Raw genomic sequence first — 17,207 nt, forward strand, 5'->3', positions numbered from 1 at the left:
CTTATGTTTTCAACTGGCGAAAAGGTAGCAAATGCAACAATTTAATTATATATATTGCTATTTTTAAAATTCTAAATTTTGTACCAATGCGTATAAACATTTTACGGACATAAATACATACATATAAATAACCAAGGACAATACAACCCTACAAGAAACTGCGGAAGGGTTCAAAAATAGACTCACATTGGTTAGGTCAATCGTGACGTTTATTTTATTTGTCAATTAACCGTGACTGTTATTGTTAAAAAGAGGTTAGCTATACATCTGTAAAAATTAGATAACTGAATTCTTTAGTACTGCCATCGCTGACGATCAAATGAAAAGTAAATGTCAAAGTTTACAGAGAAGTTTCGAGAAGTTGGGAAATTTCAAGAATGGCTGTTATTCCTTGCATAAACCAAAAGTGTTGTATGCCCTTTTAGAACATCTCTTTTGTATTTTATATAACATATTGTCTTATTTTTTTATGACTGTCATATCGACACTGTTTTTGTTTCTCATACAAAATTTAAATACGACAAATAAAACACGGCGAGGTATGTTTTTTGAGTGTGCTATTCTATCAGCGTATCTGTTTACTTTTTTATTGTTGACGTTTGAGTGTCTAAAACTAATAAAATAAATAAATTCCATCAATGTCTTTAAAAATATGAAAGGAAGCCACGATATTCAGGTAAATTAAGTTGAAAAAAGTGAAATATAAAAATATTTTGTTGTTTCTGTGGTTGCAGTGTTAACCAAAATGTCGCCGTATAATAAATTTATGTTTTTTTGTGTCACTTTCCCGTGTCATTTTTGTATTCTTAATTTTTCATTACCAGCTGCTGAAGTGTAGGAATATTACATAATATGATATACAACAATTAAGGGGTGCTCACAAGTGTCGTATATTTAAGTAAAATATTAAAAGAGAAGTTTTCAAAATTTAATAAGTAAGATAAATAAGGCATGAGGGCGATCAGTATAGAAATATAGTTAATTAATTCAAAATCCCGATGTATTAAGCAGAGATGCAAACTCATATTCATACGTTTGTTTAGATCAGTTTTGGCGCACTGCCCTTTGTTCTACGCGCTGTCAAAAATTGCTCAACTGTGACTGTCAAATGACCAGTAAAATAATTGTCACTGTTCTTGTAGGGTAGCTATATAAATGCGCGTTTGTTAGGGAGGCAAGGTATGTAGTTCGTTCCTTAGTATGTTTTTCGTTGTGCTCTTGAAAAGGGTGCAGCAACGTTCATGCCGCAAAACGTCCATCGTCATTCAGCAAAGCAACAAGTGGAGCCACAAGTGGCCACATGCGATTACTAAATATGTATACATGTATGTATCTATGTATGCACGGACGAGCGTTTTTATGTCTGAAAATATGCGCATGTGTAAGCACGCACCAAAAAGAGCATATATAAGCGAGTATAAAATTATGCTGTAAAAGGGCGTTAAAATACACTGAAACTGAAAGTGCGGAATACCTCGTTGCCAAGGACGAGGAAAATGTGTTTATACACTTACAGGCACACACACGCACATTTCTAAATGACATTAATGGGCATGCCTGCAGCGCAAATTGAAACTAGCGAGTTATTATAATAGCATTTGAACAGAGAGAGACGAGAGAGAGAGAGGAGTTAGATCAATTTTCCCACAACTAAATCACTTTTGTCGTTATTCTATTAAAGTCAATTGAATTCAGCAAACTTTTAAATATTTTAAATAAAATACGCTTTTTGCTTGTAACAACGGGTGACCCAAGAATGTATACTTTTTTCAAAAGCCTTTTTTCGACAGACCGCGCGTTAGTCGTGTTAAGCTGTTATGTTATTTTTGTTCTGTACAGTTTGGCATTTCATCATGGAAAGACTTACGCCTGAACAACGTTTACAAAACATTCAACTTTATTAGGAAAATTCAGTCTGTAAATAATGTGTTTCGCACGCTTCACTCAACTTATGGATCATTATTGGATAATATTCGACCAAATAGACAACGTTCAGCACGCAGTGAAGAAAATATAGCTGCCGTAGTGAGAGTGTACAAGAAGGCCGTGGAGAGTCGATTCAGCGCCGTTCGCAGCAACTCGGACTGACGTATGGAACGAGTTGGCGCAGTTTTCGTCGAGATCTTAAAGCAACCTGAATCATTTCATAAAAAAAAAAAAACGATTTGTTGTGGTTTGTATATTTCTTTAAAAATGATGGCGGTGAGAACGTTACCGTCAATGGCGACCATTATCGCGCCAAGATGACCGACTATTCAAAATGCCAAAGAATGTTCTTTCTAATGATAATAAACATTCCCCAATAAATTTGATTTTTATACTCTCGCAACCTGTTGCTACAGAGTATAATAGTTTTGTTCACCTAACGGTTGTTTGTATCACCTAAAACTAATCGAGTTAGATATAGGGTTATGTATATATAAATGATCAGCATGAATAGACGAGTTGAAATCCGGGTGACTGTCTGTCCGTCCGTCCGTCCGTCCGTCCGTGCAAGCTCTAACTTGAGTAAAAATTGAGATATCTTTATGAAACTTGGTAGACATGTTTCTTGGTACCATGAGACGGTTGGTATTGCAGATGGGCGTAATCGGACCACTGCCACGCCCACAAAACGCCATTAATCAAAAACAAATAAATTGCCATAACTAAGCTCCGCAATAAGATACAAGACTGTTATTTGGTACACAGGATCACATTAGGGAGGGGCATCTGCAAATAAAACTTTTTTTTTAAAAAGTGGGCGTGGTCCCGCCTCTAATAGGTTTAATGTGCATATCTCCTAAACCGCTAGCGCTATAATAAGAAAATTCTCTAGAAGCAAATGTTTTTAGCACTTCTATTGACGGTGTGAAAATAGTTGAAATCGGGTGGCAACTCCGCCCACTCCCCATATAACGGTACTGTATAAATTGGCTTTATAGGAACCGCGTTCAAAATTAGTCAGTGGGCGTGGCACAGCCCACTTTTAGGTGAAAAAGGAAGAGCTAAGTTCGGATATAACCGAACATTTTATACTCTCGCAAAGTCAAATGGTATACTCGGTTTAGATTTCTTTGTGGATCTTGCCGCCTTGTTCTACGTTGACCGATTTTTCGGTAAAGAGTCAACTATAGGCACTGGGGTCTACATATTTAGTACATAGGGGCTTGAACAGTTTTGGTTCAATTTAGATAATTTTTGGTCACAAGGTGGCATACTTTACACGTATTATTCACGCAAACTTTTACCCCGATATAATCATTGTTGCTTGATTTGAATACTGGAACGTGAAAACATCACATGAAATTTAAAATGCTGTTATATAGGAAATAAGCTTGGTTGTATATTATAATATAGAAATATGAGAAGAATTATTATTATTATTATTAGAATTATCTACCTAAATTCGGTAAGCAGATCTCAAGATATGGGTTTTCACCTAAAAGTGGGCGGTGCCACGCTCACTATCTAATTTTAAACGTGGTTCCTATAAAATCATCTTATACCATATACATATGTTTAGTGCTTGATATATCGCGCTTTTAGTAGTTTTTAACATTACCGTTATATGGGGAAAGGGCAAGGTTTACACCCGATTTCACCCATTTCACAACGTCGATAGAGATGCTAAAAACATTTGTTCCCAGTGAATTTTGTTATTATAGCTTTAGTGGTATAGGAGCATTATATATATGCACATTAAACTTATTAGGTTGCGGGACCACCAAAAATAACTGCAGATGCCCCTTCCTAATGTGATCCTGCATACGAAATAAGTGTCTTGTATCTTGTTGTGGAGCTTAGTTATGGCAATTTATTTGTTTTTGATTAATGTCGTTTTGTGGGCGTATCAGTAGTCCGATTACGTCCATCTGCAATACCAACCATCTTACGGTACCAAGAAACATGTCTACCAAGTTTCATAAAGATATCTCAATTTTCACTCAAGTTAGAGCTTGCACGGACAGACGGACGGACGGACAGACAGTCACCCGGATTTCAACTCGTCTCGATTAGTTTTAGGTGATACAAACAACCGTTAGGTGAACAAAACTATTATACTCTGTAGCAACAGGTTGCGAGAGTATAAAAATTGAGAAAAAAAGGATGAGAAAAAAAATCAATAAAAGGGCGAAATTTAAGGATCGTCATTATTATTAAAATTCAGTAAAATTTTTACGAATTTATTTTCTACTGGGTATGCTTACATTAAGTATGAACACTGTTGATACATTTATTTGTGCAACACTGGTCTGTCTAACTTTTGTTTCGCATAATAAGTATTTGACGCGAAGCCAAGCAAAATGTTAGGAACTTTCATTTTTTACGCTTTGTCAAGCAACCGTCGCCATTTGTATTAGAGAGGAACCACTGAAAGCAAAGCGTTCATTGTGGCATATTCTTTGTTTTCTGCGCTTCGTTGTTTCAGTATGAACTGTCACGTAAAGCGAGGAAAATTGTATGTGAATGTGCCTTTAATGTTCCTGTTTGCTTTGGTGTGGATGTGTTCGCTTTTAGCCCGACATGTGTTTACATTAGGTGAGGTATATTGGCACATATTGGTATGTGTATGTATTTGCGTATGCACACTAAAGTATGTACTAGTAATTATATAAGGAGACAATAATTATCGCAGACATGTGTATAAATTTATTTACATAATTGATTGAAGCAAGAAGTGTTATAAACTAAAAAAAATAAATTTACTATAATATAAATTAATCATCGACTTTGTAGTTTTTTACTACTTGTATACATAAATACCGATTTTTCTATGTTTATATTTTTGTTTACAATAAATTTTTAAAATATGCATTGAGTAGAAATTTTATTATATTTATATATGTATGTTTGTGTTACTTTTAAAACAAATATTCTACACATGTATGTATGTATGTAGATAAACATATGCACGCTCATAAAATTAGCTTGAAGGGAATATTTGGATTGCGTCTTTCAATATTTCGCGTGCTCTCTGATTGCCTCGAAGGTGTTAGAGATGTGAGGTGGCAGTCGGCAATTGGCTTTCAACGCTTAGCATAATATTAATAATTTAATTCTAATATGCGCTTAAGGAAATTTTTGTTTTTAATTTTCTACCTTATTAAAAACAGTAAATGCTTAATACAAGTGGTTATGTGGAATATTTACAGTGTCCTGCTGTTTAGCCGAATGAATTTCTTTACGTGAATTGCACTCGGAAATACGTTCTCTAACAACTTTGCATTAGTATTTAAATAAGAGTGTCAGCTTGTAAAGAAATCAATTTTTTTGCTGCAAATAGTTGACGGATTTTTTGAGAATCTTTAGAAATCAGTTTTTGTATAATCTTTAGATGTTTCGACCGCATTTTAAATTCATAACTATATTAGAGTTATCAAGCTATATATTATATAATATTTAATATCAGACTTTTCCTAACAATTTTAGTGGCCAAAGCGAAAATTAAATATTTTGAACGCGCTTTTTACTTTCTTAAGGTCTTCCTTTGTACTCTTTACTGAGGCACTAACTAAACTTAAAAAAAAAAACTACCGTTTAGATGATTTAACATACTGTACATCTATTACATAAATCCAACCACGATATACTTTCTGCATGTTGTGTTATCAATTTTTCCACACTCAAAAATAATATATTATAATAAAATTTATGAAATAAATAAATAGTGGGTCATAAACTTCGCACTTGTCTAGTTACAGAACGCGCTGTTTCGTGCAAGTGACGGTCAATATTGAACAGACCGCAGAGAAGAATCGCAAATCAGCAATTATCATAAAATTCGGGGAATTTTACTTCGATAAACACTAAATTCTTGGAAAGATATTAAAACATTCCTGCATTTTTGAATGCTATGAAAAACTATATAAATTAAGAGAAAATCTCGAAAAATGCCAGCAGCAAAGCTATCGAGTGAATAGTCTCAACAGCTGGTACTTTGGCTTTGAATTTTTAAACATTTATGGGGCGCCTTGTTTCCTTTAGAATTGCTAACGGTTTTCGCGGCTGGTTCAGTGCAGTGACACTTGCACGCACACATACATGCTTATGACGCTGAGTAAGAATGCTTGCGGGGCAATAACAATAGGACCCACCTGCGATTTTGCGTTCGCGCATTTTGCGCCATAATGCCTCCGCCTTGCGTTTGGGCCAGTTTTCGAATTTCTGTGAAAAACTACGAAAAAATTTGTACTCGCGTATCGTTATCGACATGCGACGCTGCATTTTGATGGGTTGCGCTTTGGCCGCCGTTGGTGGTGGCGTCGGCGGCGGTGACGGCGGCGGTTGTGAGCCGTTAATGGTGCAGCCGAAAGATAAAGCGAGTTCGCGAAGGAGCTTTTATTTGGGTTTTAGCTGCTTAGATTATATAGCGTTTTCTTTTCACTAGTTAGCGAATGGTCAGAAGCCCTAAAATTGTTGGGCGATTGAGTTTTTATCAGCGTCAACACTCACACATGTACACAAGAGTGTTCACTCGCACCGCCGAGCAGACAATTTTTAAAATTTCGCACGATTTTGGCGCGCTATAAACCCACTGCGTTTGCTTTGCGCTACTAAAGCTCTGGTGAATTGACCGCCTCCTGGCCAGTGCCAGTGAACATAGAGCAAACAATCAGACATTTTTTTAACTTCTGTAATTTATTATTTTTTTTTTATCGATAATTTCACCGTTTAATTGGCACATTAAGTGTTTTCACATTTAATTTGTTTGCTGCTGGCCACAAATTGTCGTTAAATATTGAATGTTACTAAAACATTGCTTCACAAACAATGTGTACTTGTTGCCGCCGCTTCGACGCGTCTATAATCAACGGAGCCTGTAAAAGCACTAATGAATATGCGAGCAACTTGGCGAAATGGTGTGCAAATGTGGCGCAACAGTGTGCTGATATGCCACTACCAATGCCACACACTCAAGCGAAGGGAGGCGTTAGAGGGTATCACAGACACATACGTTTGGGGCTGGTGCGGCGGCGCTTTGACTTTGAAATCAGTAGTTACTAGTCGTGTGCTGACATAGTTTACCGTATGACTAACGCAACGTTAGACTGGGTGTCTAGCTGGCGGACTGGGCACTTAGCGATTGGCTTCTGCCATATGCCACAAGTTGTGCACCATGTATCATCATCAACGATTATCTGGCTGCGCTGTGTTCTTGTTGCTGGCAGTATAGGTGAATGTAAACAATGACGAGTAGAGCGAGGCTGAGCAGCCGAACGCCGACACTGCTTGGCCGAGCAGCCGAGCGAACTCATCATTGTCATTGAAATTACCATCGATACACGATTGCTAGTTCGCGCGCACATTCGTTACGTTATGGGCACAGAAATGAAATATGCAGCTAAAACAAAAGAAACGGCAAGCATAAAGCCACCAAAAAAAAAAAGGCAATACCAACAAAAACCAAGTGGTAATGAAACTTCTGTTGCGAACAAAGCGCTTAAACGATGTGCGAACAAAATACCGTTAGTTCGTGCAACGATGTGGCAGTACGAATACACATAATGCCGCTGTTGCTACAGGTGGCTGGGCGTATGTGCGCGTGCTAATGATGGCAAGGATGATTGTTGATTAGCGTTCACATTTATGACGTCACTGTGATGTTGTTGTTGTCAGTGATATTCAAACAAATGTTTCGAGCTTGTGTGTTTGCAGTTAGCATTATCTCTTGAGCATATTCAGACGTATACATACGAGTATGTAGGTGCAACCTGCATTGTTCAGATTTTAATTAACAACTTTTGATTTCTTATTTATTTTCACTCTAAACTGCACTTATTGATTCAGTTGTAGACTTTTAATTTCCCCGTTTCAAGAACGCCCTTGCAATTTTGCTGCTAATCATAATCGTAATCATTTCTAGTAAGTCATAAGCAGCTTATACTTTTACCAATGGATGTGAGTAAAATGTGAAAAATGACCTAGTACAAGTTTGTATCAATTAAGGTCACACGGCGTATACGCGATTATTGATTCGATTAGTTTGCGAACTTGGTGGAAGCGCGGGTAGATAAATAAAATAATGTGAATGATATATAAAATATTAAAGAGGGTGTACTATTATATAATATAATATGTAATACACTTTTATTTGTGCATTTTATGCAACATTGTTCCGAATTCCAATAACTTCAGCACTATATTTGTTAAAAGTTGCTACAAGTTAGATATGTACATGCCTGTGATGTAGAAAAAAATGGTCTCGTTGCAATAAAACATAACATTAATTTCTTAGCTATTTAAAATAAAAATATATTCTAACTTATAAATAAAATAAAAAATAAAAAAAACGTTTACTTCCCCTGATAGCCTTCACAAGTGCATTTTTAAAGCATAAAAGTGTTTAAAAAATATTTATCTTGATTTTGATCAGAGATTTTAGCGGTTCCTTTGACAAAAATCCATTCAAATTTCGTAATGATAGTATGTTAAATAAACAAGTTTCCCTTGCAACTACTTGAGTTTGATCAATATCTCCGGAGTTTTTAGCGATGTCTCGGATAATAATCTGGCTCAAATTTTGTTAAGAAAATTTTTCGTACAAGGACCTGAGTTTGATCTGTCATTTTGTGGGACAGCTGTAAGCTATAGCTGTCTGATATCGGCGCTTCCAACAAATGATTTCAGAACGATATTGCAAAAAGAGAGAGTATATACAAACAAACAGACAAACGGGCATGTCTAAATTAACTCCACTCGTCACTCTTATCAGTTCTATATATACATATTTTTGGGGTCTCTGACGTTTCCTTCTGGGTGTTACAAACTTCGTGGCAAACTTAATAAACCCTGTTCGGGGTATAAAAAGTTTCATAAATAAAAAAATCTCTATACAGCTTCTTGGGAAGAAAAGGACATGTAAAACATTTCAGGGCGATATCTCAAAAATTGGGCGACTAGTTTGCGTACATTAAGACAGACAGACATAGCTAAATCGACACTGTTCATTATTTCTAAATATATTTTATGCAGGTTCAGGGTATGAAAATTACTGCACACAGTATGTATGTGCATTATTTGCGCCCTAAATTTGATCAAACTCAAATTTAATTCTGGTAAATACTTAATGAATTTATTTAGTCATTTCAAAACAACACACATTTTTGCGTGCTGGCTAACATGTGTGAGCGTATTTCATTTCCTAGAGTAGTTTCCGGAAAACAGTTTCGGAGTGTTAGTTAGTCTGGCTGGGCAGTTTGACCCAGTTATTCCATGAAACATACTACGCACTAAAAATACTAAAACATAGATTAAGGAAAAATGGCCATATTTTGTTCAGTCGTGAACTATGTGACGAATATATGTATGTATATTAAACAATTTCTTAATTTAGATTTTATAAGTTACAACACACCTTTCGGTTGAAAATAGGTATTTAACTTAAATATTGTTCGGTTGAGCTCGCATAAAGTTTCTTCACAAAAGACAATGTTATAATGTATAATATAATATTGATGCGACGAAATTAACATCTCTGTAGTTGCCCTGTAGATGCCTTTATCTATTAATAATATCCATTCATTTTACGGAGTCATACTTGTTTATGTTAGGAACTTGAGTAAATATTCGAAACTGTTGCTAAACGTACAGGGCAGCCGTTATACAGTTTTGAGCGAAGACATTGTAATGTAGGTGGATGTAGAAGAGAACGTACAATACGATTCGATAAAGCGACCGCGGTCGTTTGACCAGACGCTGAGGCGTGTGAGAAGAAGGAAAATATTGTAGAGATTGCTGCATTGTTGGAGGACAGCAACGACATCTAGTGTTGATGAATACTGGATTGTTGATGGAAGTGATAGCGTTTGTGTACAGGGGAAGACAGTAGAGCTTTATTAACCTAAGAGGTGAGCAAGGGCTAAAAAGCTCTTATATAAAGCTCGCGTGGAGTGCCATACTAAATCATAATCTACATAAAAAAAAATTATTATGAACAACTGCTTATATGTTATTAAATGTCTAAGCATTAAATACTATAATTTTGTATATCTTCTGAAAATGTTTGTATTTACGTATGCGATTTACAGGAAGTTCGTAAGGTGGTCTCACTTAATTCCAGAGTATCCTGCTTATAACAATAATTGCTTAACAGTGTTGTTGTCCGGCAATGTGGTTACCCCTCCATAAAAACTTAACAACATATTTTTTTCTACATAAAAAGGATTTTCCAATATGAGTGATAGAAATTCAAATGTTTTTATTTATTTCTTGAAATTCCAAGAAATAGTCTAATGCTGTTAAATCACAACTTCTTGCAGTTCATTCAATGTCACAATTTCTTAAAATGATTGATTTTCCAAGCTTTTATCCTAATAATTCGGTTGTTGCAAGTAGCCCCGTCTTGTTGGAACCAGATTTTGTTAATATAAACTTCTTCCAATTGCGTCCATAAAAAGTTGGTTATCACCGATCTATACCGCTTTCTATTTTAACGATGTCACCATTTCGAAAGAAGTAAGGTGTGATTCCACCAGACCAAAAGCCACAGCAAACTGTCAATTTAGGTGAATATAATAGTTGTTCATGAATAATTTGCGGATTTTCTTTGCACCAGAATCGACAGTTTTGTTTATTTACGACTCGATTGTTACGATCATAAAATGGCAAAAGCGCACGAAAAGTTGCATTTGGAGAACGATTATTTTGATAATAAATTTGGATAATTTCTAAACGTTGTTTTTGCCTATATATTTAAATAATGAAATTGTAAACATTATTAAATACAATGCAAAGAAATTACAGATCATGACATATTAAAAATGTCTGAAACTTCAAATGTCCGAATGTCCACTTAGAAATCATATCATCCCTATTGGAAAACCCGATATTAGACTCACCTGCTAAGTAGCGATCACTTTGCGATCGTGAGTAGCGCAGCGTCTAAAAACAGAGGAAACATTTGTGAAGATAGTAAACTGAGTGTTTGAAAAATCTTTAATTAACTTAATTATTGTTTATTTCGAACTCACCAACTTTTGTCCGGAAAAGTCATCACGTCGAGTCTTCTCCTTCTTCAGCAGCAATGGCGCAGAGTTCGACTTGGTTGTCAATTCTTGTATGCCTAGACTCTCGTGCCCGCTGTGCAGCGAAGCGCTACTCGGTGAGGGCAATTCTGCAAATAGCGTCGGCGATAGCAAAGACTGGAACGGTTCCTGACGTAAAGTCAGCGACAACTGACCACGTTCTCTGCCACGTCCATGTAAATGTTGATGTATCTTACGCGTCAATGGATGATGCTGTTGCGGATGCTGATGCTGCAGTGGTGAGTACTGATAGTAGACCGCTGGTAGCGAAGAGGTATCCAATGAGTGGCTGCGACATTTCTGTGCTCGGCCGCCACCACCGCCTTTACCGCTATAAGGCATCATAATTGGTGTGATCCCAGCGCTGAGTTTGCGACGTAATACCACGCTATTGCCGCCAGCGGTTTCGTTAGCTGATGTGGATCCATTGCGACTGCCACCACCGCCACTGCCGCTAGCGCTGCTCGCATCGCCATCGTTACATTCGCAGTCGCAATATGGACTAATTTCAAAATCATCGTGGGCCTCATCATATTCATACGTTACATCGGATACCTCCATACGGCCTTCATCTATGGTTTGGACTGTTTCTAGGTTATCATTACTTTCTATGTTATCGTTGTAATCTTGTCGCGTGCGTTGATGTTGATGATGCCGTTGGTGTGTGCCATGCAGCTTTTGATGTTGTAGCTGCTGCAAATGTTGAACCTTGTGTTTTAACTTATCCGCTGCTGTGGTAGCTGTCGGTAGTTTATGCTGCTGACGCTGTTGATCATCAATGTCATCGTGCTCATTGCCGCCATTTATGGTAATATCTTCATCACCACCATGAGGTTCATCGCATAGGCTGAGTACTTCTAGGAGGTCGGGATCATCGGAGGAGACTACGGAACCACTTTTCTGGAATTTCATTTTCCGTAGCGCATCTAAGCTGCTAATCGATTCATTATCGTTGTGTTGGGACTTCCAGTAGCACACTTCTTTTGGTGGCGTTGCCGTGCCAATACCACTTTCATTATTGTCATTATCTAGGCTAGAAGAGTCGAGCGAGATGCCCGATTTACCGGAGCTGAGCACGCCGGAGGCCTCTTCGCATGCTGAGGATGAAGTGGAGCTGGAAGAATAGAAAGCAAAGGTTAAATTTTGTACAAAAGTATCTACTTGTTATATGTACAATTAATCTGATTTTGGTATGCCTTTGTTATTATAAAAATAATAGTACTGATAAATTTTTATTTCAAATTTAAGTGATCTATTAAGTTACTCCAATATCTTTGTTAACCTTTCCAATTTCAGTAGGAACCAATCTGTACAATGTAGAAGTATCTAAAACCCATCCTTCGGCTACTAAGTCTTAATAATTTTCTTATTTGCTACTTACTTATTGTCTTCATCGACGGCGCCAACACTTCGCAATATTGACTCCTCAGATGTCCAGATCGTTGAGGTGGATCCTTTTTTGGTCACATCGCCACCGTTTAACAACAAAGAGGACGTGGTGCCACCGCCATTACTCTTTGATGCTGATGAGGTCAATAATGTAGACGGTAAGAGCACTGTGGTGCCTAGCTGTGCCGTAGGTATTGCAGATGTTGGTGTTGTCATTGTCGCATGATTAATGCGCTCCCGTTTTGGTATTGCCAGCATTGCCGCCAAGCTACCGCTACTATTAAAGCCACTGTTGTTGCTGCCTTTATCACCATTGCACGGCTGCTGTGCTAGTGGATGGTGGAACATGCTCTGACTAGAGCTTTCTCTGTGCGTCCAATGAGTTTTAGTGTTGTTGTTGCCGAGTATTGTTTCCATATCGTTTTCCAATTGACGCTGTCGCCTACTTTTAAGTGATTCCTCATCGTTTTCTTGGGCGGCGGCGGCGACACAGCCGTTTAATGTTGTCATTGCTGGCCGACGGTGACCATTTGTCGTCGCCAATGCAGTCGCAACTGCTGGTGTTGTCTCTTCAATTTTTAATATCGTCGCGGTTATTGACGGGCTTGTTTCTGTTGGCGCACTTGTCGCCGTCGCATCGTTGCCGCATTGTAAATTTGTCAAATTATGATAATGCTGATGGTGTTGTTCGGTTGTGGCATTAAATGCTAAACTGTTGCGATTGCCGGTGCCGCCATTATGGATCGCTGGTTGTTGCTGGTGGTATTCTGTCGGTGCCGATAAAGTTCGCATGTAGGCAACACTCGGCTTAGCCGGAGTGCAAATACTCCCAGCATTGCTGTTGCTATTGTTGTTGTCAGCGTTTATTCCATTATCGAGGCGTGCACAATCAAGGTTAAACGATTGCAATGGAATGGTGGTCTGCGAATGGAAAAAGAAGAATACACAATAAAAAGAAAACTAGTAAATTGAAGCGACTTATGTGTGCTGACGTCCCTTCGCTAAGTCCCAGATAGCTTGAAGGCCGATCACTTGCAGTTAACGATTCAAAAATCTTCGCCAACGTCTATTTGAATAATGCCTTACGGCACAGTTAATGTGTATATGTGCGTGTTTTGCAACGTGTACTACACATCACTTGCTGAGTTGTTGGCGGTAGCGAAGTGCAGTTGTAAGTAACGTGGTGGAACTTTTAGAAAGTTGTAGAACGCGATGCTGCTATCGAAAAATTATTGTTTTCGATACAGTTATGTTAATTGAAAGGCATTTCTATAAAATTTCAAAATCTCAAAGTCAGATCAACAGAGTGTTCTAAATTTGAGATTGTTTAAGTCATTAAGAACAAATATAAATCCGTGGCAATTTTGGTTTCGCCGATTGTTCGCTCCTGGAATTTCGATATCACACGCTCTGAAAAGGCAATGGTCGACAATATTGATAACATAATGGAAATCTTTGAGTCCGAACATCATGTAAGCACGTGGGTGCCACATAAGTTAACTCAAAAAACGTCCGTGCGAAAATTCCAACTTCGGATCGACCCATTTCAGAAGAGCATTTTTAGAGCGGATTTTCGCTGGAACGCCCACCAACTCTGTTGATATTCTGCTCGCATTTCATTACCACTCCCCCACTGTACACTGGGCAACAATTTTGCGACTCGCCCAGCTGAGCTCACTACCATTATTCGTTATTGCTGCAGCACTATATTTGGGCAACATGCGCAATTGTTATTGTGTCGTGAAATCAAGCCTCAAGTGAGAACAAGCGAATACCTACGGAATTGGCAATGTGCAATTGATACCATTACTTTGTGGTGATGTCACGCTATCGTTATCTTATACACTCTAGTTTAAATGCCACTCACCCGGCAATTCTCGGAGGTGGAAAGTGCAAAACTAAGTTCTCAGTTGTTGCATATATGTATTTGTAAAATTTCACGTTCCAAGCGTTCAGCTTTCTTCAGTCACTTGCATTTCTGCGCTGATTGTCAATACATCATTGAAATTTGAATTGAATGTAAATATAATTGACGTAATAAACTTACAGTGGTTTAGCAGCCAAAGACTCTACATGTCTTCATAGGTGCTCTTATAAGCCAAGCCTACGCAAAGGTGCAAACATACAAACACACAAAATAGTAAATGCATGCTGCAACTTAGTTGTAACTCAGTGAAATTCGCTTTGACTTCGCCTTCTGTTTTTTTGTTTTTGTATGCAAAGCTCGTATTCAACATTTTCTCTGCCGTGTCATACATGCTTAAACCCGACTCTGCATAGCTAATAAATTTTATGAGAATCCTTTTCAAGATAGAAACCGTTCGCAAAGCTTTTGTAGTTAGTAGGTATAGGGATTGAACTAGTAACACTCGCAATGATATCGGTCCTAATGAAATCCAACCGACGACAGAGCGTTCTAAAGAAAGGTGTAAAGGTACAATTTATACCAGTGGAGAAAAACAGGAATAGCTTAGATCGCTTACATCACTGTCTTATAGTGGATATGGATAAGGATTATATCTACATCTGGAATAAGGCAAATCGAGACTCTGGAAGCAGTTTTTATGGAATCCCATTATTTATGGTAATATGGGAATTACGGTCATATAAATAGCAATTTTTTTACAAATTAAGATATATTCAGTAATACTCTTTAACATCCTCTGATTATACTTGGCAATGAAATTTAAAAATAGTTATATTTAATAAAATGTTTCTTAAATTAGTAGGTACCTTTAATTTTTTCTTATTGAGAATGCAGGATGGTTGCTAGGATATAAAAACAACAAGTAAGGAAGCGCTAAGTTCATGCGTAACCAAACATTTTATACTCTTGCAAATTGCTGTGTTGGGAAAACTTTATTTTAAAATCAACATTAATTATTCTACGAAATCGGGTTTAAATTACATTCAAATTTGTATCTTATTACTTTCATTCATTAAAGTACATACCATCACCAAACCTCACATACCATCACCAATCATATGAAGGAAGGTCAGCCGGATGTTCGAAAATCCTGATATTACTTATATAGGGGCTAGATAAAGTTTTCGTCGATTTTTCTCCATTTTGCGCATAAAAATAAATTTTTATGAGTAAATAAAATACGCCTCTCATTTTCATTGAGATAATTTACATATAGGCCGATGTATGCTGTATAAAGTCACCGGGAAGTTCAAAAATCTTTATATTAGATATATGAGGGCTAAAGGAAGTATTGATCTGATTCAACCTATTTTTGGCACTAGGGCATACAATTATCAGGAAAGGATACTCGAGGAATTTCAGTAATATATCTCACACATTGACATTTTAAGTGAATTTAAGTATTACAGCTTTAGTGGTTTAGAAGATATGCACATTAAACCAATTAGTGTGCGAGGCCATGCCCACTTTTTCAAAATTTTTAAAACTGTAGATGCCGCTTCTAAATGCGACTCCTTATACCAATTAACAGCCTTATGTCTTCTTTTGGAGTTATGGTAATTCATTGGTTTTCGATTAATGACGTTTTGTAAGCGTGACAATGGTCCGATTCTTAGATAGAAACATGTGTATCAAGTTTTATCAAGAAACTCCAGTTTTTAATCAAGTTATAGCGGGCACAGGTGGACGGAAAAATTATCTATTTATATATATATTAGGGTGGAGCAAAAAATTTTTTTTAAAAAAACGAAAATTTTTGGCAAATAAAAATTTTTTTACATCTAGAGGCGGGCACTCACTTTTATAATAAGGTTTCGAGTTAAAATTTCTATTTCTTACAAAAATTTTGATAAGGGTTCTAGAAGCTGTGGAGAGTCCTCTTTCTGGCCAATACAAACAACAGCCTATTTCCTAATATTATTAATATTCTAGTATAGATAATAGTATATTACACTAAATATTGCGTAACAAAGTTATACATATAAAAGTTATAAATTATACCAAGTAAGATCAAACATGAGACACCTAATAGACAGCTAAAATTTACTATATTGATAAGTTATTTATCCAGGATTTTAGATTTTTGTTAAGATTTTTTATTACATGTTAGAATCTTCAAATTATTAGGAAGCATGTTAAAGTACTTAATTGCTTTATAATAAGCATTTTTAATGCTAATTGACTTTTTAATTTTTGGTAATGTTAGAGTATTAGCTCTAGTTTGTACTTGTTTAGTAAGATTTGATTAACACTTTTCATAGTATTGTATTAGAGCCTTAAAAATAAAAGTTTTCTTGATGTCAAGTGGCAAATTAGTTTCATAACTGTTTTCAAAGAATATTGCATATTTGTTATAGGCTGCAGAGCATTTTTGTAGGCTCCACCTCAGGCAATTATTCCGTAATTGATTACACTTTCGAAAAGTCCATAGTATATAGTTTTTAAGATTTTTATGTCAACCCATTTACTCATTTTGAAAAAAACCCTATATTTAACTCGATTAGTGTTGGGTGATACAAGCAACCGTCAGGTGAACAAAATGTTGCAATAGTATACAAATATTTGCCATAAGGAAACGTAGGATATCCCATTAATTATATACATATATAAATGGTCAGCGTGATGGCTGAGTCGATTTAGCCATGTTCGTCTGAATATACGCGAACTAGGCACTCAGTTTTTGGGATATCGATTTGAAATTTTGCAAACGTCCTTTTCTTTCTTAAAAGCCGATTTTTTTTGTTGGAAACACCGATATCGGACTACTATAGCATATAGCTGTCATACAAACTGAGCGATCAAATTCAATCCCTTGTATGGAAATCTTTTTAATTTGCAAGAGATCTTCACGAAATTTGGTACATATTTTTATCCAAGGCTTCGCT

General features: G+C 36.7%; 2 protein-coding genes across 3 annotated transcripts in view; both read right to left on the minus strand.

Annotated features, from left to right (window-relative positions):
- Positions 1–6,222, minus strand: part of LOC106623617 (rho GTPase-activating protein 7) — a 30,090-nt gene extending 23,868 nt beyond the window's left edge. For both annotated transcript variants that reach the window (XM_036378361.2, XM_036378360.2), the window contains exon 1: positions 6,078–6,222. In XM_036378361.2, the coding sequence (XP_036234254.2) occupies positions 6,078–6,207 (130 nt within the window). In that variant the 5' untranslated portion in view covers positions 6,208–6,222. The remainder of the gene's footprint in view (positions 1–6,077) is intronic.
- A 3,981-nt stretch (positions 6,223–10,203) lies between these two features.
- Positions 10,204–17,207, minus strand: part of LOC118683889 (serine-rich adhesin for platelets) — a 196,739-nt gene continuing 189,735 nt past the window's right edge. The window contains exons 7-10 of the mRNA XM_036378359.2: positions 12,388–13,316; positions 10,953–12,120; positions 10,821–10,863; positions 10,204–10,475 (exon numbers count right to left, since the gene is read on the minus strand). Coding sequence (XP_036234252.2) covers positions 10,387–10,475; positions 10,821–10,863; positions 10,953–12,120; positions 12,388–13,316 — 2,229 coding nt within the window. The 3' untranslated portion in view covers positions 10,204–10,386. The remainder of the gene's footprint in view (positions 10,476–10,820; positions 10,864–10,952; positions 12,121–12,387; positions 13,317–17,207) is intronic.

Source organism: Bactrocera oleae, chromosome 2, assembly GCF_042242935.1.
Source record: "Bactrocera oleae isolate idBacOlea1 chromosome 2, idBacOlea1, whole genome shotgun sequence".
Taxonomy (NCBI): Eukaryota; Metazoa; Arthropoda; class Insecta; order Diptera; family Tephritidae; genus Bactrocera; species Bactrocera oleae.